Raw genomic sequence first — 26,928 nt, forward strand, 5'->3', positions numbered from 1 at the left:
CTTCACTAAAAATCGTGCCAAAGTAGCTGAAATGTTTTACTTGTTCCACAGGTTCTCCATTCACAACACAGTTGACATTTTCAATGATTCTGCCTATTTTCATTGTCTTTGCTTTTTTACTGCTGAGCTTCATACCATATCTATTACAACAGTTATTCAATTTAGTCAGGGAATCTTGCAAAAATGTAACGGATTTATTTAGAAGTATAACATCGTCCGCATAAAGCAAAGAGCTGACATTAACATCTCCAATTCTGATATCATGTTTAATACCACTTTCCTTCATAATGTGATCTATCCATAATAAATAAATAACAGAGGAGATAATGTACATCCTTGTCTCACACCAGATTTAACATTAAACCATCTTCCTGTACTTCCTTCAATTCTAAATGCTGACTTACAACTCAAAGCCTAAGTATTGCTTGATGTAATGCCCCATTGACACCATATAACTGTAGCGTATTGAATAGCTTCTCTCTTGACACCTTGTCATATGACTTTTCCAGATCAACAAAACTTAAATACAGATCTTTGTTATATTCCCATGCTTTCTCAACTATCTGTTGTAAAGTGCAGATCTGATCCTGACAGCCTCCATTTGGCCTGAATCCAGTTTGTTCTTCGCCAAGCTTTTCTTCCACAATTCTTCTCAATCGTTTCTCAAGTATACTTGCATAGATCTTGCCAGGAACACTCAGTAAGGAAATACCTCTGTAATTCTCACATTCAGTTTTATTTCCCTTTTTATATATGGGTACTATTAGAGCTCTACTCCAAACATCAGGAATTCGTCCCTCTGTCCAGGCTTTCTAAACTATGCCAGTGCAGCCACTGTAAGACTTTTATACCACCATACTTCAGCATTTCTGGTCGAATATCATCTACTCCTGCTGCCTTTCCACATTTCAAGCCTTTGGTGGCTTTTTATACTTCAAATATGGATATGTATTCCTGTCTGTAAGCCTGTTCAGTGCTTTTTACTCCTGTGCTAACACTGCTTGTTTCATTTAGCAATTTTTCGAATTACTCCATACTTTAAGGATATCTTTTTCTCCTGTTTTCATGTCACCTTCATCATCTCTAACTCCATTTACAACAATCTTTCTTCCATTTCTGAGCTACTTCAACAACCTCCAGAATATCTTACCACCATCTTGATATTTATTTTCTATGTTCTTGCCAAAGTCCTCCCATGACTTTTGTTGTTTAGCTAGTTTTACACAGTGTTTAGCTTTCTTACATTTGTCTCTGTATTCTCTAAGAGCACAAGCTGACTTATTTGTCAGGAACTTTTGATATGCTTTCTTCTTTTCCTTCACTGCCTCTTTAACTTCCTGTGTCCACCATGGAGTTCTGATTTTTCTATCCTTGCAATCTCACCACACACCTCTCTGGGCTGAATCAATCAATGTCTTTTTCAGGGCTTGCCACTGAGTTTCCAAGGTTTGGTTCCTGTTCTCAAACTCTTTCTGTTTTTCTTGAATAATGTTTGTATATTTTAGTCTGCAGTTCACATCTGAGAGCTTCTCAACTGTTATTGGCTTTAAAACTTTCTTACATGTTCTTCTTTTCAGTATGAAATTCAATTTTATCCTGCTCAAGACTAAATGGTGATCATTTCCAATTTCAAATCCTCTGTACTCTCTAGTGTCCTGCATTAGAGAATACAGATGATTCACTATCAACAATAACATAGTCAATGAGACGTGTCTTATTCCTTGTCTCTTCTCTCCATGTGAATTTGAGCACATTTTTATGTTGGAACATTGTGTTAGTAATAACCAATCTATGTCCTGCGCAGAAATCCAACAGGTATTTGCCATTATTATTAGCTTTGCTCTTTTCTCCAAATTTTCCCAAGTCTGACAATCATTTCCTACTCTGCTATTTAGATCCCCAACAAGGACCAACTTTTCCTTTTTCTTTGTATCAGCTGCTTTCTCTAAAGCATCAAAAAAAAAATTCCTCCACTTCTACTTTAGTAGAACCTTCTGTGGGATCATAGGCACAAATAAGTCTCATTGTCCAATTTCCCATTCTGATATTTGCCCCATCACTCTGCTTGAGACTGCCTGCCATTCAAGAAGATTAGCCTCGTATTTTGTGTTGAATACTATGGCTACTCCTTCTTTTCCTTGATTGTCATTTCCTGAATATAACATTCTGTATTTATTGCTCAGAAAGATCTCGCCAGTTTTTGTCTTTTTTGTTTCAGTCACCCCTATTATGTCGAGCTTTTACTTATCCAATTCCTCAGCTAGCTCCATTTCTTTGCCATTCAGGCTTCTTATACCGATCTTTAATGCTGTTGATGTTTTGTTGGGGTGTGTTTTCAGATTTGTTCCAGTAGCTGACTTTTCGCTGACAAAAATAATGTGTGCCTTCTTTAACCAGATGACGTCCCAGCAAGCATGAAATTCTGTCGTGTTGTACCATCATTTTATATTGTGGTTTAAGCCAATAAGAATACACTTTGGTCGGCTAAATCTCAAATTGCTAGCCTATTCATGTTTGTTCCATATCTAGGTAGATACCTAACAGGGTGCACCACGAGAAGGTGAGGATTGGACATTAGGTCAGAAGCCCTGGTCGGTTCTCTGCATTCCTTCAAAGGCTATGTGGAGGTCTCCTCTCAGTTATACAGCTTTGACCCTTAAGCATCCCCACAGTTACCTATGTATAATGTCATTACCAATCCATTCGAATCTGAAACCTGTGAAATCACATTCAGCATTGCATAATTATTTCTGTATGCAAACTCATTTGGGTCAGGGGTGGCCGGATATGCTTAATTGCCTTCCACCACCCAATATCTCTAGTTTCTCTGGTTTTGCACTTCCAAACTCTCACTAAACAACACTTTCTCCAAACATCTAACTCCAAAACCATCCAAATGTAGTCCATCAGGCATATATAAATCCTTGCATCCATCAAATTCACACCCAACGTCTATAAACTACACACCATCCCTCCCATCCAGTCTTCTCACTTACTCATTAGCAATCAAAGCCCTTCTTCTCAATTCTGCCCTATCATACCAAAGCAGCAGACTCATTATCTTTATTTTCTTACTCTTCATTTTTGCTTCTTTTAAATCTTTCATATCCTCTCTCATTGAATATTTTTAAGCTTTCAAATCATTTGTTCCCAAAAGAATTAACTCTTTCACTTCTCTGCAAACTAACAGCTTCGCTAGCATCCTTGATCTTTGCACCTGGAAAACATGCTTTTGGCACTTTTTCTTTCATTCTCCTTCCTGCTGTACTATAAGACAACTGCCTCTCCAGTTATTCTCTAGCTAACCATTTTGTCCTGTGAAGGAAGGCACATAAGTGCATTATTTCACTCCTCAGCATCAATCTCATCATCATCCACATTGCTTTCAGCCACTTCTTTCATACTCTCATTCATATTTCATGCACTATTTTTCACTCCTGCATTCTCCAGAACACTTTCAGTAGCTTTCCTAACATTGTTAATATTAGTTGCTACATTCTCCCACTTTCCACATGACTCAGATTTCTTGCACTTGCACACAAAACAAATATATAACTTATCCTCTAAGTTAACCAATTCACAAACTTTATAACCAAAAGAAAAATTTTTAATTTACAAAAAAAATCACAAATATATACAACTTAAAATCAATATAACTTAATTACCTAATTCACTACATTCTTCAATCACAACTTCAAACAAATGAAAAACTCTAGCTACACGGATTCCCTTTGATTACATAATCTAACAGTTGTCATCCTATATGGACACTAAATTTCTGGAATTTCAATTTTTTTTACTTCCTACAGAAGCTTTTATTCCCTCTTGAATTCACACAGGAGAAAAATTAACACAAGAACTAGCTTCCTATATAACAGCAACATAATTCAGTCAATATTCTTGTTGAGAGGCTTATACGCTGGTTAAACATGATAACTAATATTTAAGGAATTGACAGCGTATACTAGAAATATAGATTAAATAAACTTTAATATATACTTTCTGATATTTCGGCGAACATCACGTTGCCATCTTCTTGGGAACTTACTACAAAGACACGTGCACACAAGTACTAATAACAGCAAATGAGACTGAATCTAGGAAGCTAGCGTTTTCCTAAAGTCCTGATGTTGCCCCCTGGCGGGCTACATTGGTAGTTCTTGGCCTTTGGGCTGAAGTTCTTCTGATAAAAGTTTCCCAAATTTGGGGCAGTCTCATGCATCCAAATTTGTTGAGGTTTGGCATAATTCAGTCAAATTCTTCCTGCATCCTAAATAATACAACACTGAAGGAAAACATCTTGGCTTCATTCAAAGCACTATAATAACTTCACTTTCTATGAAAGTAACAACACAAACACCATTGAAAAAACTATTAAAACCATATCATCACCTTAGAATGAATTAAGTTTCTATATGAAAGTCTCATCATACTTCATTGAAGAGTGACTAAAACCATATCAACAATTTCAATAACTTTTAAGACAGACAAACATAAATAAACTTTACTAGGCCCATTTTTATACTGTATAAACTAGAGATCAATAAAGTCCCTTTCAGTTTTAACTGAATTAAATCCTATATGGATTTAATTTAATGACTACAATAAACTTCACACATCTTTTTATAAAAGGATGTCCTCTCTTAGTCTTCTAAATCTTCTTCTAATTTCTGTTCCATCTTCATAATTGAAGACAGAGCAATTAACAATTTTCCTCCTACCTCCCAAACAGCTCTAGAACAGCTGAATGCTTAACGATATCCATTATCATTCATTTCACTTCTGCACATGCTCAAAAATGCAATAGAGCAACTTCCTCTCCAGTCCACCAGTGTGCTGCCATTAGCACTATGCTTATAAATGACAATAAAGTTCTTTTTATAGTATGGGAAACTTACTTTGATTATAATTTCATTATAAAACAAGAAGAATTTATAACAGTTCTTCTTTCCAAATCTTTTATGAACTGAGGTAAGTTCATTTAATTACGTCTGATAATATAGTGGTGACATTTGCTTCTCTCTTAATTGACAAAACAATTTTTTTCAAAAAACGTTTGTCTAGATATACAAACAGCACAAATAAATCAACACTTGACAGCTCATAAAAATTATAATTAATATCTAATATCTAATTTAAATAAATTTATTTCTTATGTAAGCAAAACTTCAGTAGCCAAAGACAAAAATAATATCTCTATGTCTTGCCCATGATACACAAAAAGAAGCATTTAACGAGTTTTCAAATACCATATTATTAACTTTTTAACTTTAAATTCATTCTATTTTCATGCTTAATTACAGGATATCTGAATTTTAATACAGATATCCTATATCTAACACATTAAAGGCATCTAGTGTACCTGAGTGACCCTCTTGACTGAACCCTGATTCTTCAAATTCGGGTGTAACTGCTAATGGCTTGAGATAATTCCTCATATTTTTTGCACCTGCAGCGCATGCATGCCCAGTATGGATAAATTCATGCAACACCTTCAAACATGATGTAGTATTAAAGCACAGTTACACACAAATCATGATCTGCTTAAAACCAACAAAGGTGACTAACACTGCCAGCTCTCTGCTACAGCTCCACTAGCTGTTTAAAAGAACTGTTCTTATAGTGAAAGAATACCTGAATTATTACAAGTATCCAATGTACAGCCAAAACCCAGCCAGAGAAATCTCACTTCATACGTAGCTTTCTGTCTACAGAGTCATTCAGTAAAGCAGCTATCACCAAACTAGAACTCTAGCTAAACTCACTTGATAACAAACACCTAGAATGAGTTACAACTGTTACTGTCAGAGAGCTGCCATATGGCAAGCATCTACAATGAACTACATGAAAAAGACTGAACAAACTATGTACCAAGATGAGAAAATCCAAATATGATCTTAAAAAATTGGGGTTATATGAAAGATCTCTGCAAGTGTGGTTAACAGAAGGACCATTTGATATGCCCATAACTAAATCACCATTGCACAACCAAATATATACAAAATACTGCTATTTGGTGTACAAAGATTTGTATCTAAAATTTGAACATTTGTGTTTTTCCTATATGTCTTAACCTGTATTCCTCCTGTCCATTTACAATGTATTACAAACTTCACATCTTTCTTATTTTGTGATTTGTGTAAATTAGCTCTGCATTTTGCATACTTTTCAAATGGACACAAACTAAATAAATAGCTGAGTTCTTAAGCAATCACTCTAGTAAGGTATATATCCACAGCAGATTATCAGCTATCTGGGTGCTGGAGTCAAACTAAATGAAAGGATAGAGACAGAACAGTTAGAGTATTGCAAGATTTTTATTTGAAGACAATAGTGGAAATGGATGAGATGGCCATGTTCAGACAACAGAATAATTACCATGCAGTAAAACCATAAAATGCAAAGGTTCCAAGAACTTAACTTGAATAAGTTTATTATTAACATCTGACCTCCATGGAGTCAAAGGACATTACAGGAGTCCCGTACGTTCTCTCTCATGCAAAAAGTCACCAAACCATGTCTTAAACCAATTCAGTTTCTGCAGTCACTGCACTCTTAGGCAGTGCATTCTACTCACTAATCATATTCCATGCAAAGAACTTTCTCCTCACTCCCCTGCTCACACCCTTCATATATAGTTTCCAGGGATGGCCTCTTGTTCTACCCTTGTCTCTCTACTCTATGAAAAAATCCCCTCCATATTAATCTGGTAACAATTCCTCACCAACTTATATGGAGGTGTCTGCTAACTTCTTTAGAAGCAATGTATAGAAAGGTGCATTATTCCATGTAATGAGTCACATCTGTAGTCAGTAGGGAATGAACAGAGTTTGAAAGAGGTGCTGTGATTGGATTCTATGTTGCAGGCCTATCTGTTCGGCAAACTGTTGACAAACTGAACCATTCCAGGTCAGCAATCAGTGATACCATACTGAGATGGAAACACAGGGAGTCAAATGCAAGTGCTACTTGCAGTGAATGACCCACCACACTCTAAAGGGTGACCATAGAGTGCTACAATTATTGCGGTCCTAATATGCAAGGGGGCTCGCATATTAGGACCGCAATATGCAAGCCCCCACATTACCTAAACCAACATGCAGCATCGTCTTCAGTGGTACAAAGAGCATGTACAGTGGAACATGGAAAGCTGTGTTATGGAGCAACGAATCACACTACACCTACTGAGCAGATGGACAGGTATGGATGTGGCGGATGATCAGTGAATGTCTCTTACCACAGCATGTAACTCCAACAATGAAATTCAGAAGTGGCGGTGTGATGTTATGGTCCTATTTTTCCTGGTTTGGCCTCAGACCTCTATTTATCATGCCAAGAACACTGAATTCCAAGAGGTATCTGAACATTCTAGACAATGCAATACTTCCTACTTTGTGACATTTCAATGGAGCTGACATTGTCTCTTTCAGCAAGACAATGCACCATGTCAAAAGGCTGCTGCTGTTGTAACTGCATGGTTTGTGGCCATGAACTTCACCACACTTGACTGGCCTTCACAGAGCCCTGATTTCAAACCTAGTGAACATCTGTGGGATGAACTGTAGCATCATGTGAGATCAAGGAACATCCACCCCACAACAGTTCAGGACCTCATTACATGCCTACAGGAAGAATGATCCAAAATTCTCACTATCATATGCTTGTGTAAAGTATGCCCATAGGATTGCTGCAGTCATTGCAGCAAAAGGAGGTCCCACATTTATTCAAGTGGGTGCCATAGCTGTTTGTTCCTCACACTATAGTGTCTGTTGACTTCTTTCCAAGCAGGTCTCAATCACATCCCCCTCTCCTTCTTCTATTCACAAGGCTCTGCACCTAATATTCCCTCAATCTCTCCTCATATATATCCAAGATTCCATAGACCTGACAATGACTTAGTGAACTTTCTTTGCACCCTCTCCAATACATTCTCATCCCCTTGAAAACTGGGTGACCAAATCTGCACATAGCAATCAATATGTAGCCTAATTAAAGCCTTATACAAGGGAACCATAAACTCTTTGCTTTGGCATGTCAATCGCCTCCTCATTATTATCGTAATCTATTGTAATTAGAAGAAACACACGTATAAACCACAGTGAAAATTATTTAATTGTAAATATTTCATCCTAAGTATCTTATGACATCATCAGTACAGTATTTAAACAAAAATTAGGAATAACATACAGTTAGGGTGCATGATTACAATAGAATCTCATGAAAACGTGCATAACGTGCTAAAGTAGTACAAAAAAACAACAACATTAACACAGTTTTGTATGATAATTTCCCATACTTTAGGAATAGTAAGAACGTCGTTGCGGTTTAGATTTGGTCTGTGTAGTAGGGCTTCAGAACTTTCTTTGTATAAACGTTCATGTTTACATATAGATCTATGTAAAAGTTTAACCTTTTCCCAATGGATCCTATGGCTTGGATTTTCAATTCCATGTTGAGAGAGGCCTGATTTCTGCGGTTTAAGAAGACGAATGTGGTCTTGATGTTCCCAGATGCGTTTCTGAACAGACCTACCTGTCTGTCCAAAGTAAGATAATTTGCATGAGCATGGAATCTCATAAACACCAGGTAACATCAAGGGTGAGAATTTGTCCTTAGGAGAAGGTAATAAGTTGTAAATTTGGTTGATACGTTTGTAAGTAGTAACAAAATTGTATTTCTTCATAATTTTAGAAAGACGTTCTGAGATGCCTTTAACGTAAGGTATGGGAATCCTATGCACTTCTTCCTGTCTGGTTTGATGTATGCAGAAGTGACTGATGATTTTTTGAGTTGTTTTGGGATTATATCCATTTAGGATGGCTGTATTTTTGATAACTTCTAATTCCTGGTTTAAAGATTCTTCAGAGGAGCAGAATTTGTGTGCTCTGGAAACTAGTGATTTAATAATGCCAGATTTCTGAGATGGATGATGAGCAGAAGAATTGTGAATGTAGCGACCTGAGAATGTAGGCTTGCGAAAGACGGAAATGGCGATGGAACCGTCTTCTTTTCTTTTGATGTGTAAATCCAAAAAAGAGATACCCTGTGGAGATTCTTTTTCTAACGTAAAGTTGATGCGATGATGAAGAAGGTTAATTTTATCTAGAAACAGTTGTAATTCAGGTTTGGGATGATTCCATACTGCAAATACATCATCGACATATCTTAGCCAAATTTTTGGTTTGGGTTCAAAAGTGAATATTTTTTTTTTTTTTTTTCTCAAGGTGTTCTAGAAACAAATTTGCTAGGTTTGGTGATAAAGGGGATCCCATTGCTGTTCCTTCCTCTTGCTTGTAAATTTGACCTTTCCAGGTGAAGTAACCTGATGCAATAACAAACTTGAACAATTCAACTATATCAGACGGAAATTTTTGAGTTAGTAATTCTATTGTTTCTTTATGGGGAATGTTAGTGAAGAGGGAGACAATGTCGAAGCTGATTAACAAGTCAGTTTTTGATAGTTGAATGTCTTTATTTTTTTTATTTTTTATTTTATTTATTTTTTTTTTTTCCCTGAGGAAAAAATATTCACTTTTGAACCCAAACTAAAAATTTGGCTAAGATATGTCGATGACGTATTTGCAGTATGGAATCATCCCGGACCTGAATTACAACTGTTTCTAGATAAAATTAACCTTCTTCATCATCGCATCAACTTTACGTTAGAAAAAGAATCTCCACAGGGTATCTCTTTTTTGGATTTACACATCAAAAGAAAAGAAGACGGTTCCATCGCCATTTCCGTCTTTCGCAAGCCTACATTCTCAGGTCGCTACATTCACAATTCTTCTGCTCATCATCCATCTCAGAAATCTGGCATTATTAAATCACTAGTTTCCAGAGCACACAAATTCTGCTCCTCTGAAGAATCTTTAAACCAGGAATTAGAAGTTATCAAAAATACAGCCATCCTAAATGGATATAATCCCAAAACAACTCAAAAAATCATCAGTCACTTCTGCATACATCAAACCAGACAGGAAGAAGTGCATAGGATTCCCATACCTTATGTTAAAGGCATCTCAGAACGTCTTTCTAAAATTATGAAGAAATACAATTTTGCCACTACTTACAAACCTATCAACCAAATTTACAACTTATTACCTTCTCCTAAGGACAAATTCTCACCCTTGATGTTACCTGGTGTTTATGAGATTCCATGCTCATGCAAATTATCTTACTTTGGACAGACAGGTAGGTCTGTTCAGAAACGCATCTGGGAACATCAAGACCACATTCGTCTTCTTAAACCGCAGAAATCTGGCCTCTCTCAACATGGAATTGAAAATCCAAGCCATAGGATCCATTGGGAAAAGGTTAAACTTTTACATAGATCTATATTTAAACATGAACGTTTATACAAAGAAAGTTCTGAAGCCCTACTACACAGACCAAATCTAAACCGCAACGACGTTCTTACTATTCCTAAAGTATGGGAAATTATCATACAAAACTGTGTTAATGTTGTTGTTTTTTTGTATTACTTTAGCACGTTATGCACGTTTTCATGAGATTCTATTGTAATCATGCACCCTAACTGTATGTTATTCCTAATTTTTGTTTAAATACTGTACTGATGATGTCATAAGATACTTAGGATGAAATATTTACAATTAAATAATTTTCACTGTGGTTTATACGTGTGTTTCTTCTAATTATAAATGCACCACAGGTTTCGTTATTTAAAAAAGTAATCTATTGTGATGTTTTGACAATTTTAGCAATGTGACTTTAACTTCAAATCCCTGTCCACCATCACCCCCCAGATCTCTCATCTCTTCCAGCTCCTACAAAATTTCAAGATGTCTGACCTTCATGGAGTTTAATGTTATAAAGATCTTGCACTTTGCAACATTAAACTGATAACTCCATTTACTTGCCCATTCACATAGTCTATTGAGATCCATCCTCCTGCAAAGTCATTTAAAGTCAGCAGTATGTTTCTTAGTGTCTTTTAAAAAAAAAAAGGTACTAAAAATCATTAATAATCAGTAATTCTGAGGGCACTCATCACACACAATATGATCTGTTCTGAAGAAAGAATACTTCCCATTATGTAAGTTAATTGTAATCAGATTAGAGGAAATGGTCTGGCATACACAAATATGTTTGAACAAAGACAATATTGTTATTTTGTTTTATTTATACTTTGAAATGGAATAATGAAATAATTAATAGAATAATGAAAGTGAAATACTCAAAGAATAAAAGAATTCAATATTGGTAGAAAATAAACTTACAAACTAGTAATAAAACTGTTACAACTTAGTTGTTTTATTTAGTATGCTGGGAGGAATTGCAATACTTCAAACATAAATCTTGAATTAATCAGAATTAATCAATATGTATAAAATACAACTAACATTTTGCATCGAATTTTCTAAAGCCATTAAGAGAAATATACTAGGTATGTATTATTCAAAATAACCATTCGAAATGGAAGGGAAGATATTAATTTAATCTACTGCATGTGCACCTTTTTTTCTTCTCAAGCTGAGAAGAAAAAAAAGATATTAAAATTTGAGATTTTACACAACACATAAATGTAATATAATATCTAAAATTACATACATGAGAATTTTTGTAAGTCAAAAAAATGCAAATTCTCAGATTTAAGATAACTATATTTGTGGTTATGATGCAAAGTTGGGTAATTATTATGTAATAAAAGACTATTTTCAAATCAAGTTGCTAAAAAGAAAAAAATAGAAAAATAACACATATAAACTTAATTCTTTTAAATAAAATCAAAAAAACAGTAATCATTGCTATAGCTCATTTGCTCACTATAACAAACTACTAAAAAGTCCCAACCAAAGCTTCAAATACACTGCTATGCTTAAATAAATTCATAATAGTTATTCACAACTACTTGCTACAAACTATTCCTGTGATCCCTATGAGTTTCAATTGCAATAGTAGACTGTATTTTATAACATCTTATTTGACTGTAGTGACTAAAGCAAAAGAAAGATTATGAATGTTTGGTGAAAAATAACTTACTACTATTGATATTACACAATACTGGATATACAATACAGACTTGAACATCATTATTACAAAATGATGTACTATAATTGATGATATCCTCAACCTGATATTGTGAACAATGAGAGGTTAAAAAATTCACTATACTGAACTGCAGAGATAATCAACTCCATGCTCTAAAACTGTACATTAACTGAATTTTTAACTTAATCTACTCAGCACAACAGCCATACCAAGGAGATGTTACTATAGCAGGAGATGTGAATAGAGGTCTTAAAAAGAGATATCTCAGATGAATAATCATTCCTCCTTATGTTGGCAGAGAATAGATATTGGAAACTAACTACTCAGAATAGTCTGATTGTAAGTAATGCTGTGGATAGCCACTGAAAGGAAACTAGAAAGAGTATTACAATAGTTGGGAATTTCTGAAATTAAGTTTCATGTAGCTCCAATTTTTTGACACTAACCTATAATAACAAAGCATAATGAATATGGAGGCAACTAAATCAAGATTAAATTAATGATTCAAACTTCTTTTTAGAAAGAATACTGACCAAACAGCATACTTGAATATTCTTGATTGCCATGTGAAGATCTACAAGAAGTTCAATGTTAAATAAAAAAATTATATAAAAAAATCCTTGAAGTAATTAAATTTGAAGCTTCTATAAATATAACAATTGTCTTTTGTTCAAGAATATTCAGGTACATTTTTGGTAGTATTTTTTCTAGAATAATTTTTAATCAGTAATTTAAACTCAGTTGGATTTATTAGACTTGCAGATTAAAATTACACTGGGACAGCTCCATTTCCACTAAGCTTTGCCATTAGAGAGAAACTATAAATTTATGAAGTTGTAAAACTAAAACATATGATTAAGAAACTACAATATAGTGAATTACAGCAAACACTACTACAGTAAATTTACTCACTATAGCAAAGTACCAAAAAGTCCTGAACTATAAGCTCCACAGGTAGAAGTATATGCTAAAAAAAATTCTATAAATTCTAAAATTCAACTATTCAACCCAGCAGAATCAACTATAAAAGATTTATTAATAACCCAATATTTTTTTTTTATTTTAGCTATTTTTCAGATATATGGGATGCTTGCTATATCTCAAAGTGGGACTATACTGAAACTCAGCTAGCTTAACAAAAGAAGAATAAGTAGCCAACAAATAACATAATGGCATTTGTTAGATCATGGCATCAAAAGACCTTTCAAGAATGTGATATGAGATGAAAAATACCATTAGTCCAGTATTCAATTAAGAAAATCCATACACCATTCTATTTATTAAAAAAAGAAACCTCAACACCGGAAAAATTAACTTGGTTCAATCCAAAACACAGTTTGTGTCAGAAGAGGAAGCTGAGAATTATCTTAAACAGTCCTTAGATATTTTAAGTGAGATATCTGAGAGAAGATTTCAGTTCGCTGTGTATACCAGAAAAGGAATCATACTGCAACTATATGCATCACTCTTCCCATTAAACTCTAGTCAAAAATCTGAAGTCATTAAAATGCTTGCATAATAGAACATATTTATATCCTAACAAATTGCTGTTACAAAAAGAATTGAACATTATTAAATCTATCTTTATTAAACTGCATACAATAACAAAGTTATCCAAATACAGGTCACAAATCACAGTAATCCTCAACCTCTAAATGAAAATCTATTGTTGATGTGAGTGGACCATCTGAGATAAAACTGAAGGTTTGAAAACATCCATCAACAATATACCTCTCACCTCTGTTCAAAAATTTTCCTCCTTTAACTTTTCAAGGATAAATTAAATCACATGCAGGCATCTACCAGATTCCTTGTAGTATCTTGTACGTTGAGCAAACAGATAAATTTATATGAATCCCACCCATGACAGATTGAAAACCTATTGAAACACACTGAAACAGACAAATTGAAACACATAAGTATCACAGGTAGCTAAGAATTAGCAGATCCAGGAGCCCTACTTTAGAGACAAAAAGCATGGTATTTTTAATCCTTATATGTTTGTTTAGTAGAAGAAACAAACTAAAACATGAGAAAAAATACCATAAATAAAATACCAAAATAAAGATTTAAGATTTTGTCATAATGGGATGAAAAGAGGTATTACTGTCGTACTATTCCTTGTAACTGAATAGAATTTAGTTAATGCCTCTTTTTATTTCAGAAAATATAATTTATTTACAATGACTTTTAGGTGGAGTATTAATCCATCTTTTGCAATCATTCTGTCATTTTTCAACAGTCTCCATCACTCTCTATACACTTTGCCATCACTTAGTGAGACATTACACTCCTACATCAGAGTACTTCACAAACAGCTTGTTTCAGCTCCTTGTTGTCTACAAAACAGCATTTGGAGTACATCCTTTAGAGAGCTAAACAAGAAGATGCTAGATCCAGGCTACATACAGGATGTGGAAGATATCAGTCTAGCCAAAAGTTGCAACTGCATCCCTTGTATGTAAACTGGTATGAGGTCATGCATTGTTATGGGGGAGGAGTTGAATTTTTGTACAGCATCTAGTATGCTCATACATATTACTTCCATTCACATTTTCCAGATAGTATGAATTTTCAATGGACACTAATCTTTCACAGTAAGAAATAAAATTACCACTCCAATATTTTACTTTCTAATGCATCTGTAATAGCCACCATTTTGAACTAATTGCATTCCCTCATGTGAATGAGTACAGATACCAACCACTGTGGTAGACTAAAGATTACTATCCATTAAGAATGTCACACCGAGAGAGAGAGAGAGAGAGAGAGAGAAACATTATTTTCATACCATCCTTTGTATTAATCCAATATTCTACCTTGGTCTACACATTACATCTTCACAGGCACAAAAATATGAACTATCATGTATGCACACAAAAGGAATGGAAGTAATAGAGTGAATACTTCTTCAGCTTTTCCTACTTAAGTAGGGTCGCTGTTTGTGGTAAGTCTCCTCCACAACCTCCTGTCTTGGGCTGTAGCCACATTCAAGTTCTTCATCCTAAGTCCTCCTCCACCATCTCCCTCCATCTCTTCTTTGGCCATCTGCGCTTCCTCCTCCACTGCACATCCATCTGCATGACCTTTCTTCCTACATATTCTTCCTCCCTCCTCATCACATGACCAAACAATCTCAACCTTGCCTCCGTATCTTTGCTCCTAAGTTCATAACTTTCACCGTTCCCCTTACATAGTCATTTCTCAGACAATCCTTTCTGGTCACATCGCACATCCACCTAAGCATTCTCATCTCTGCTACCTCAATCATGCTGATGTTATTTTTCCTCAGTGCCACAGTTTCCATAGCATACGTCATAGCTGGTCTCACTACTGTCCTGTAGATTTTGCCTTTTAGATTGATCAGCACCCTCTTATTGCATAGCACTCCAGTCATCTCTCTCCAGTTCCTCCATCCTGCTTGTATCCTGCATCCCACTTCCTTCTCAGCCTCACTATCCTCTTTCATTGTTGAACCTAAGTATCTAAAGTCACTGACCTTCCTGATGACATTTCCTTCCAGCTCCAGATCTGTCTCCTGGCTGCCATCCACTTTGCAACACATATACTCTGTCTTACTTCTGCTCAGTCTCATACCTCTCTCTTCTACTTTCCTCCAACTTTCCAGTTTACTTGCCACTTCTCTTGATTCTACACACAGCACAATGTCATCTGCATACAACATAGTCCAAGGTGCGTCTTCTCTCACTTCCTCTGTCACCACCTCCATCACAATATTAAACAGGAACGGACTTAATGCTGACCCTTGATGCAAGCCAACTGTCACTGGAAAACTTTCTGTCTCTCCCAGGCAGGTTCAAACTCTTGTCTTCATATTTCTGTACATTTCCTGCACCAACTTGACATATTTCTCTGGTACCTTCTTCTCCCTCAGACAGTTCAAGACTTCTTGCCTTGGCACTCTATCATACGCTTTTTCCAGATCAATAAATACCAGATGTAGCTCCAGTTGTTTCTCTTCCATCAAGAACCCTCTCTAGGATTTTCATTGTGTGGGACATCAACTTTATTCCTCTGTAATTCTTACAGTCTTGTGCATCCCCTTTACTCTTGTAGATGGGGACAAGAGTACTTCAGACACTTCCAGACTTCTTGCCTTGGCACTCTATCATACGCTTTTTCCAGATCAATAAATACCAGATGTAGCTCCAGTTGTTTCTCTTCCATCAAGAACCTTCTCTAGGATTTTCATTGTGTGGGAAATCAACTTTATTCCTCTGTAATTCTTACAGTCTTGTGCATCCCCTTTACTCTTGTAGATGGGGACAAGAGTACTTTCCCTCCATCCCTCAGGTATATTTTCCTGTTGACAAACTTTTATTAACAGGTCTCACAGCAGGTCAATTCCCTCTTCCCCCGGTGCCTTCCATGCCTCCACTGGGATCCTGTCAGAGCCCACCAATTTTCCATTTTTCATCCTCTTTATGGCTTCCTTCACTTCCACTCTACTAATGTTCTGCACCATCTCCTCATAAGGCTCCCCATCTTCTCTGTGAGTGCTTGCATTTTCTTCATTCAAAAGCCCTTCAGAGTATATTCTCCATCTGTTTCTTATATCCACATCCCTCCTTAATACCCTTCCTCCAGAGTCTTTGATCTGTCTTACATGTATGATGTCCTTTGATGCCTTATTTCTACATTTTGCCAATCGATAAATATTTCTCTGTCCTTCCTTTGTTTCTAATTGATCATAAAGGTCTTGATATGCCATGGCCTTCGCCTGTGGAACAACTCTCTTGGCTTCTCGCTTTTTCTCTCTGTCCTCTTCCACTTTTGACTTGTCCCACTTCTGCTTTGCCTTCCTCCTAGCCATCACTGTTTCTTGTACATTATTATTACACCACCAACCCTCCTTCTGCTCTCTGATATTTCTGGATGTTTCACCAAGCACCTCAATTGTACAGCTTAGAATTGCTTTGGAATTATGTCTCCACCAATCTTGTGCACTTTCCAGTCCATCCGAAATCCTCTCTAACACCTTCTCCCTGAAATGGTTCCTCACACTCTCTTCTTTTAAGCGAAATCACTTAATTTTTTTCCTCCCATGGCTTTGAAAGTTTCTTGTCTTCAACTTTATTTTAAAGTCTGCACACAGCAGCCGGTGTTGCTGCACCACTTGATCTGTTGGGATTACCTTACAATTTGTTACAATAGAGTGAATACTAAACATAATAATCCCACAGTCCTAAGTAGCACCAGACTTCTTAAAAATGTATAAAAAACATGAATACTTCAAAGATATAACATCCAAACCTTACCAAAAATTAGCTACTCTTGAGACCCATTTTGTCACTTACATCATCCTGGCAGCTACATGATCCTCTGTTTCTGCAAAAGGCTTATCTTTAGTTCTTGAAAATGTATTCTTCTATAATGAGTGACAGTTTTTAGTTGATGAGTAAAAAAAATAATAATAATCAGAAGAGAAGTTTCAGTTAAACTTTTATGTTGTAAATAGTTTTCTTGGTACGTTTACATTACATATCGCATATACAGGAAATGCTGTCATCATTACAAATACCTGTTTTGTCAATTTTCACAGATTTTTGTCATAATGGAATATAACCAACAAGAGGATTAAGATATGCACACATCATTTTACCTCACAGAGTGCGCAGCTGTACTGCAAGATAATTAACTGCAACACAGCAACCTAAAACAAATATGCAGTGGACAGCAATAGTTAGCTTATTTCTTATCTTGTGATGTATATGCAGAATAGTTGGATATTAAGACTTGGAAGGTTGCCACGTCATATGACATCGCTGGTCTCTTGCTCATCCAACAGCGTTTCAGACCCAATCAGAATTAAGAAACACATTAATGTAGTCATATGTGTAGACCTAAGGATTTTATTTTATTCAGATGTTTTTTTAATGTTTGCTTATAATGGCAGAGAAGAAAAAAATTGAAGAAAATGATGAAAAATGATATTGTTATATGTGTTACAAAGCCCATGATTATTTTTTTTTTCCAGACTGATAAACACAGTAATATACCGGTAGTCAATATATTTGCTTCAAAGGGATGGCTTTGCAAAATATATTAGTGAAGGCAGCATTATGATGACCCATTTAATGAAACTGGGAATCACATGGAGTCTTATTGCTGGATGATACACTGCATAAGCAAATTAGCAGGACAAATGCAACACAGCTGTATGAATATTTTCTGCAACCACCTTATTTATCCAAAATGGCACTCTGATCTCCATTATTAAGTAAATTAAAAGTTTATCTTTGGCAATCATATTTCAAGGAGGGTGATAATTCCCTGAAAATGGGAGTGATGGCTCTTGGATAAAGAAGCAAAATGAGAACTTCTACGAGTAGCTAATTGCAAGCTGAAGTACAAATGGGGAAAAAAAAATCTATAAACATATAAGGACAGAAAAGTCTTAACATGTTGGCCAAATTTTGTGCCTCCCTGGTTCAAGGATTAGGTGTCTGACAAAGCTTTTTGAAGGGACTTTGTAACAGAGACTTGCTGCCTATTCTATCCTACTATTTATCTACCTTTTTTGCTTGTCATTTTTTTTTTTTTACTGTAAACCATCGAGCCCATTAATACTTAGTTATTTTGCTTTGTACAGAATCAATTCACTATTACTATTATGGCTTTCTTTTACTGCAACTGCATGTTCAATAACTTCATTAAATAATTTACAACTAGCAAATTACCAAATAGTATATTTAAACTTCACTCTCACCTAGTGCTAGTCATGATAAATTTATCAGTTTTGACTAAGGGTTCAGCTCCTGGGACTGATACTGGAAACCTCCGTGAACATTCCTATAAAGATGGTACATAATTATATTCTGAGAAAGCAAAAACAACACAATACTGATTTTTTTTTTCATCGTATATATATATATATATACTGTGATTATTCATTTTTACTCGGTAGAAAATATTATAAATTATTTTAAATGACTGATACCGAGAGATAAAGAGATGACATGGTTTATTTAAAAAAATACTACTAGATTATTAGTTTTGTTGAAGGGATCAACTTCTTCAGGTATCACAATCAAAGAAATATACAAAAAATAAATATATATATATATATATATTGACTACTAATATTAACTCGGAGTTGGGATATGTTCATTTTTTATATAAACTGACTAAAAATCCGAGAATTATAACAAATTGAGATTTATTGGATACGCAACATGTTTCGTCGGGATCGACTTCATCAGGCGTTAAGAACATAGAAAGCTATTTAAAAGACACTGAAAAACACATTGAGACACTCTAAAGCTATAAAATTATAAAGCCATAAATCATCATCATCATCAAATTCCTGCCATGTACCCTCAAGGGGTGTACAGGATATGACAGTACTACATGAAAAAATTACATCATTACTAACTTCCTATCTACAATTTTCCTCCAAATAAGTCTGTCACTTGTCAAGACTCCAACATTATCAGATCTTATATTTCTATCGTCTAAGGCACTTTGTACCGTATCAATCCACCTATATCTTGGTCTTCCTCTGGGTCGTTTTCCTGCCAACCTGGCAGAGAACACTTGTTTTGCTAATCTTTCCTCGCCCATTCTATTTAAGTTACCATACCATCTGAGATTAGCTCTGCTAACGCATTCCTGGATGCTGACAATGTCAAGTTCTTTCCTAATATCCTCATTTTTAATATGATATTGCCATTGATGCCATCTGTTCACGCCTCTAATCTTTCTCAGGACTCTCATATCTGCGGTCTCTAGTCTTTGGTCAAGTGTTTTACTTCTGACCCAGCTCTCAGATCCATAAGTTAAAATTGGTTTGAACACAGTCTTGTATACAGCTAATTTAGTGTTCCGACTAATTTCTCTCTTATTCCATATAAATTTATTCAATTGACTTCCCACGATACCAGCTTTGCTGATTCTGTTGTCTATTTCTATATTTAGTTTACCATCTTCAGTAAAAATTGTGCCTAAGTAGATGAAATGTTTTACTTGTTCCACAGGTTCTCCATTCACAACACAGTTGACATTTTCAATGATTCTGCCTATTTTCATTGTCTTTGTCTTTTTATTGCTGACCTTCATACCATATCTATTACAACAGCTATTCAATTTAGTCAGAGAATCTTGCAGACTTGTAGCGGATTTATTTAGAAGTATAACATCATCCGCATAAAGCAAAGAGCTGACATTAACATCTCCAATTTTGATATCAGGTTTAATACCACATTCCTTCATAATGTGATCCATATAGATAATGAATAGCAGAGGGGATAATGTACATCCTTGTCTAACACCAGATTTAACATTAAACCATCTTCCTGTACTTCCTTCAATTCTAACTGCTGACTCACAACTCAAATAAAGACTAAGTATTGCTTGATATAATGCCCCATTGACACCATATAACTGCAGCGTATTGAATAGCTTCTCTCTTGGCACCTTGTCATATGCCTTTTCCAAATCGACAAAACTTAAATACAGATCTTTGTTATATTCCCATGCTTTCTCGACTATTTGTCGTAAAGTGAAGATCTGATCCTGACAGCCTCTATTTGGCCTGAATCCAGCTTGTTCTTCACCAAGCTTTTCTTCCACAATTCTTCTCAACCGTTTCTCAAGTATACTTGCATAGATCTTGCCAGGAACACTCAGTAGGGAAATACCTCTGTAATTCTCACATTCAGTTTTATTTCCCTTTTTATATATGGGTACTATGAGAGCTCTACTCCAATCATCGGGAATTCGTCCCTCTGTCCAGGCTTTCTGAACTATGCAGTGCAGCCACTGTAAGACTCTTATACCACCATACTTCAGCATTTCTGGTCGAATATCATCTGCTCCTGCTGCCTTTCCACATTTCAAGCCTTTGATGGCTTTTTCTACTTCAAGTATGGATATGTATTCCTGACTGCATGCCTGGTCAGTGTTTTTTATCACTGTGCTGTCATCACTGCTTGTTTCATTTAGCAGTTTTTCAAAGTAATTACTCCATACTTCAAGGATATCTTTTTCTCCTGTTTTCATTTCACCTTTATCATCTCTAATTCCTTTTACAGCACTCTTTCCTCCATTCCTAAGCTTCTTCAACAACCTCCAGAATATTTTGCCACCTTCGTGATATTTGTTTTCTATATTCTTGCCAAAGTCCTCCCATGACTTTTGTTTAGCTAGTTTTACACACTGTTTAGCTTTCTTACATTTGTCTCTGTATTCTGTAAGAGTAAAAGCTGACTTATTTGCCAGGAACTTTTGATATGCTTTCTTCTTTTCCTTCACTGCCTCTTTAACTTCCTGTGTCCACCAGGGGGTTCTGATTTTTTTATCCTTGCACACAACCTCACCACATGCCTCTCTGGCAGAATCAATCAATGTTTCCTTCAGAGTTTGCCACTGAATCTCCAAGGTTTGATTCCTGTTCTCAAACTCTTTCATTTTCTTTTCAATAATATTTCTGTATTTTAGTCTACAGTTCACATCAGAGAGCTGCTCAACTTTTATTCGCTTTAAAACTTTCTTACATGTTATTCTTTTCAATATGAAATTCAATTTTATCCTGCTCAAGACTAAATAGTGATCACTTCCAATTTCAAATCCTCTGTACACTCTGGTGTCCTGCACCAGGGAGAAAACATCACTATCAACAATAACATAGTCAATGAGACTTTTCTTATTCCTAGCCTCTTCTCTCCATGTGAATTTGTGCACATTTTTATGTTGGAACATGGTGTTAGTAATAACCAGTCCATGTCCTGAGCAGAAATCCAACAGATATTTGCCATTATTATTAGATTTGCTCTTTTCTCCAAATTTTCCCAAAATATTTTTGTATGTCTCACAATCATTTCCAACTCTACTATTTAGATCCCCAACAAGGACCAACTTTTCCTTTTTCATTGTGTCAGTTGCTTTTTCTAAAGCCTCAAAAAATTCCTCCACTTCTACCTTAGTAGAACCTTCTGTGGGACCATAGGCACAAATAAGTCTCATTGTCCAGTTCCCCATTCTCATATTTGCCCACATTACTCTACTTGAGACTGACTGCCATTCAAGAAGATTAGCCTCGTATTTTGTGTTGAATACTATGGCAACTCCTTCTTTTCCTTGATTGTCATTGCCTGAATATAACATTTTGTATTTATTGCTCAGAAAGATCTCACCAGTTTTGGTCTTTTTTGTTTCAGTCACCCCTATTATGTCGATCTGGTACTTATCTAATTCCTCCGCTAGCTCCATTTCTTTGCCATTCAGGCTTCTTATATTGATAGTACCGATCTTTAACTCTGGTGATGTTGAGTTGGGGTTTGTTTTCAGATTTGTTCCAGTAGCTGACTTTTCGCTGTTCGCCCTGGTTCCCTGGCGAAAACAACGGGGGCCTTGTTTAACCGGGCGACGCCCCAGCCGGCATGAAATTTTGTCATGTTGTACCATCATTTTTTATTTTGGTTTAACCAATAAGAATACAATTTGGTCGGCTAAATCCCAAATTGCCAGCCCATCCTCGTTCGTTCAGTATCAAAGTAGATACCCAACAGGGTGCACCACGAGAAGGTGAGGATTGGACATTAGGTCAGAAGCCCTGGTCGGTTCTCCGCATTCCTTTAAAGGCTATGTGGAGGTCTCCTCTCAGTTATACAGCTTTGACCCTTAAGCACCCCTCATAAATTTGACTGTAAATTACAGTTATTATGAACTTGAGCTATAGTCCATATTAAAGTTCTATTGTTGTACACCTGTGCGTGTGTGGATCCACGAGATCGCCAGTATCTGATAGTAGAGCTGAAAGAGTCAGGCAAATTACAGCTGAGATTATTGTTCATATGAAGAGGGTCCAAGGAAATTTCTTTTGACTCGACAATGCAGCGTTCTACCTCATCGTGGCAAATGTGCAGGTTTGAAGTTGTTGTCCAATTTACTTCATGTTGGCGGCTTTCGTTATTTGTGTTTATTGAAAACAGGACATGGCCTGATAGGTCAATAGCCCTGGTTCTCTTGTAAGCAATGTCACTCTGATGTTCCTTGAGACGTAGGAGGAGAGATTTCTCCATTTGGCCATAGTAAGGTTTTCCACACTCACATGTGATTTTGTATACACCTGGGAATTGTAGAAGGTTGTGAGATTGTTTGTAATTGCTGAAACTTTATCTTATTTTTGGAAGAGTCGAGAAGCACGTTTGTATGTTAAACTTCTTTAAGATTCTACTCTGCTTTTTAGATAGTGTGCTGATATAACCTTTGGCGTCGTCCTGTGTCTCTACGTTGATGGTGGAATAATTGTTTGTTAATACTTTTTTAAAGAGTAGCCATTGTTTTAAAGGTCCATTTAAGATGTTGTAGTTCTTTTTTTAGTTCTTCATCTGACAGTACAGATCTTGCACGATTCGCTAGAGTTGATATAATACCCAACTTTTGCACTGGATGGTGATGCGAGGACGCATGCAGATATCTCTCCGCGTGTGTCGGTTTTCTAAATATAATAATATTATATTTAGAAATATAATATAATATAACGTTTTTCTTTTGCAATTTTTTATTTGATTTTTAATTTTCATATATATGCAAAATAAAAAATGTTAGAAAGATAAAAATTAATTCTAAAATGCATTAAATATTCATTATTATGAATATGAATTTCACCATTCTCTCACCACAGATGTCTCCATGGTTGAGTGGTTTTGAAAGTCATCACTTGCAGGAGAAAAAGACTATTTCAAATCTCATCAGTGATTTGAGCAAGGATAAGTTGGCTAAAGATAGAGAGATAGAAGAGATTTTCTTCTTCTGAAAACTAAGTAAAATGGCCTTTAAATACTAGCATATTATCTGATCATCTTATTCCAATAAGATATCCAATCCTATCCAACAGTTTTGAAGGATTACAATAGAATTTATCAAAAAAACTGTTCTTTCTAATTTTCTTTTACCATGAACAGAAGTTCATAGTAAAACCACTGAAAGAAAGAAGTTTCATTTCATCGCAGATCACAATAGCTAAATGTTCTTTATTCTTGTCCAACTTGTTCATGGGCACCTATTAGTGTTTGCAATACTGGCAAACAGGTTTGCCATTATGGTTCAAAAATTCTTTAAAAAATTTGATAGATTATATGGACAGGATGGATTAAATGGATATGATGTCCGTGCCCCTCTTTTTCTTACTTCTATTTACATATGGTGGGTTGCAAGTACATTTAATTGGCATACTCCTTGGAATTGCTAAACAAGTGTTTTCATTTCATTAATTTCATAGGAGATTTAAAGGAGGTTCTAATGCTATATTTTTTTAAATTTCTACTTATTTTTTTTCCAATAAATCTTTAATTGTTGATGTTCTGATGCATTTTTAAAAATTGAAGCAATTTTTTTCAATCATCTTATCATACTGACTTTTAAAAAAATTTAATAAATTATAAACTACTATATTTTGAGATGTATCTAAATGGAACATATTATTATAGCTTCCTATCAAAAGGTACTGATTATCCTCAGTTTGTTTTGGGTGGTAATAAGAGTCATGAACATGGCGGATAGATGTAGGTTTGTGATATTGCTACATGATAAACAGCCCAATGGAAGGCAAGTTACAAATAAATTCAAGAATGGTAAGATGTTTCTGGTTGTTCAGAGAGCTAGGGAATTTGTCCCATGATCTGCTGGCCATAGGACCAAATTAACTGAAAAAATATAAAGTCTTACAAAAATATATCAAACCACCTTTAAACCCCATATAAAATTAACTTGCTTATTTGGCTCTTTCTGGGATTCCTTCCTTTCACATCTAGGAGTACAGCAAATAAATATGCTGCTATACACAAGCGAAATTGTGTATAGCAGCATATTTATTTTCATTATGCTGAATGCACATGAAAATCAGTAAAAGGAGAGTACAATGCTGTATTTCTTTAACCTACCATGGGAAAACACCTTTCTAATTATACTGTGGAGACAATCCCTAAGATTCATTGGTAAGGCATAGCTTTTACATCCAATTAGAACATCTGAACTACCAAATCTAAACAGAAATGAGCCTTTAAAAAAATCTCTAAGATTTGTTTGACGCACATCTCAGCTTATTGTGGAGTACCACACTTCAGTGATGCTTAACTTAGGATGATCATCCAATCCTTCAAACTACAGTGTTAAAGAAAACATGTCATCTGCTTTTTTAGCATAAACAAGACTACAGGATATATTGTAAATCAACTATACAACTTGAGAGGATTTTTTTTTAATGAAAACAGAGCTTTACTTCTAGTCTAACAGGACTCAAGATCAAATATAAATAACCTGGCTGCACATAATTTACAATGATGCAAATGGACCAGACTCCAGTACTTTTTGAATGGTTAAAATTATAAGTGAAAGGCTAATTACACATAAAGAACAGAACTCCAGAAAAGTTAATGCACACTTCATCGGATATTGACTGACTCCATCAATCAATATCCAAGCGTATAGGAAGCAGTGGGTTCTGACAAATTTTGTTATATTCGCAAATCAGGTTGTCTTGGCATCATAGTTGTGGTGGTTGTATGTGACTCAGAACTGGTAGCCAATATGACGGAGTAGTCTTTATTGTTCCAGAAATGATATGCATTGTCTGATTCAACATAGTATCAATTAATTTGACGTGTGCATTGTTCAGCCAGACAGCTGAGCAGTATTCAGCAGTTCAGTAGACGAGGCCCAGAGCAGATGTCCTTAATGTGGGAGCACAAGCCCCCCAAGTTGTTCCTGTAAGTTTATGCAGTATGTTATTTCTAGTTCTGAGTTTGGCAGCAATATTGGAGAGATGTCTATTAAAGGAGAGGGTTCTGTCCAGGGTTATGCCAAGATACTTTGGATTAAAATTGTGCGATAGTACGTTCTGGGTGCTTAAGGGTCAAAGCTGTATAACTGAGAGGAGACCTCCACATAGCCTTTAAAGGAATGCAGAGAACCGACCAGGGCTTCTGACCTAATGTCCAATCCTCACCTTCTCGTGGTGCACCCTGTTGGATATCTACTTGGATACTGAACGGACGAGGATGGGCTGCCAATTTTGGATTTAGCCGACCAAATTGTATTCTTATTGGTTAAACCAAAATATAGAATGATGGTACAACATGACAAAATTTCATGCCGGCTGGGGCGTCGCCCGGTTAAACAAGGCCCCCATTGTTTTTGCCAGGGAACCAGGGCGAACAGCGAAAAGTCAGCTACTGGAACAAATCTGAAAATAAACCCCAACTCAACATCACCAGAGTTAAAGATCGGTACTATCAATATAAGAAGCCTGAATGGCAAAGAAATGGAGCTAGCGGAGGAATTAGATAAGTACCAGATCGACATAATAGGGGTGACTGAAACAAAAAAGACAAAAACTGGTGAGATCTTTCTGAGCAATAAATACAAAATGTTATATTCAGGAAAAGACAATCAAGGAAAAGAAGGAGTAGCCATAGTATTCAACACAAAATACGAGGCTAATCTTCTTGAATGGCAGTCAGTCTCAAGTAGAGTGACGTGGGCTAATGTCAGAATGGGGAATTGGACAATGAGACTTATTTGTGCCTATGGTCCCACAGAAGGTTCTACTAAGGTAGAAGTGGAGGAATTTTTTGATGCTTTAAAAAAGCAACTGACAAAATGAAAAAGGAAAAGTTGGTCCTTGTTGGGGATCTAAAAGCAGAGTAGGAAATGATTGTGAGACATACAAAAATATTTTGGGAAAATTTGGAGAAAAGAGCAAAGCTAATAATAATGGCAAATATCTGTTGGATTTCTGCTCAGGACATGGACTGGTTATTACTAACACCATGTTCCAACATAAAAATGTGCACAAATTCACATGGAGAGAAGAGGCTAGGAATAAGAAAAGTCTCATTGACTATGTTATTGTTGATAGTGATGTTTTCTCCCTGGTGCAGGACACCAGAGTGT

At 35.7% G+C, this 26,928-nt stretch overlaps 1 protein-coding gene across 2 annotated transcripts in view; it reads right to left on the bottom strand.

The window, feature by feature from the left end:
• The window catches only part of rogdi (rogdi atypical leucine zipper), a 171,365-nt gene that overhangs the window by 84,080 nt on the left and 60,357 nt on the right, over positions 1-26,928 (bottom strand). For both annotated transcript variants that reach the window (XM_090410250.1, XM_090410251.1), the window contains exon 3: positions 18,743-18,825. In XM_090410250.1, the coding sequence (XP_090266376.1) occupies positions 18,743-18,825 (83 nt within the window). The remainder of the gene's footprint in view (positions 1-18,742; positions 18,826-26,928) is intronic.

The sequence above is a fragment of the Typopeltis vanoorti genome, chromosome 20 (genome assembly GCF_054136105.1).
Source record: "Typopeltis vanoorti isolate ZY-2024b chromosome 20, IOZ_Tvanoo_1.0, whole genome shotgun sequence".
Classification (NCBI taxonomy): domain Eukaryota; kingdom Metazoa; phylum Arthropoda; class Arachnida; order Uropygi; family Thelyphonidae; genus Typopeltis; species Typopeltis vanoorti.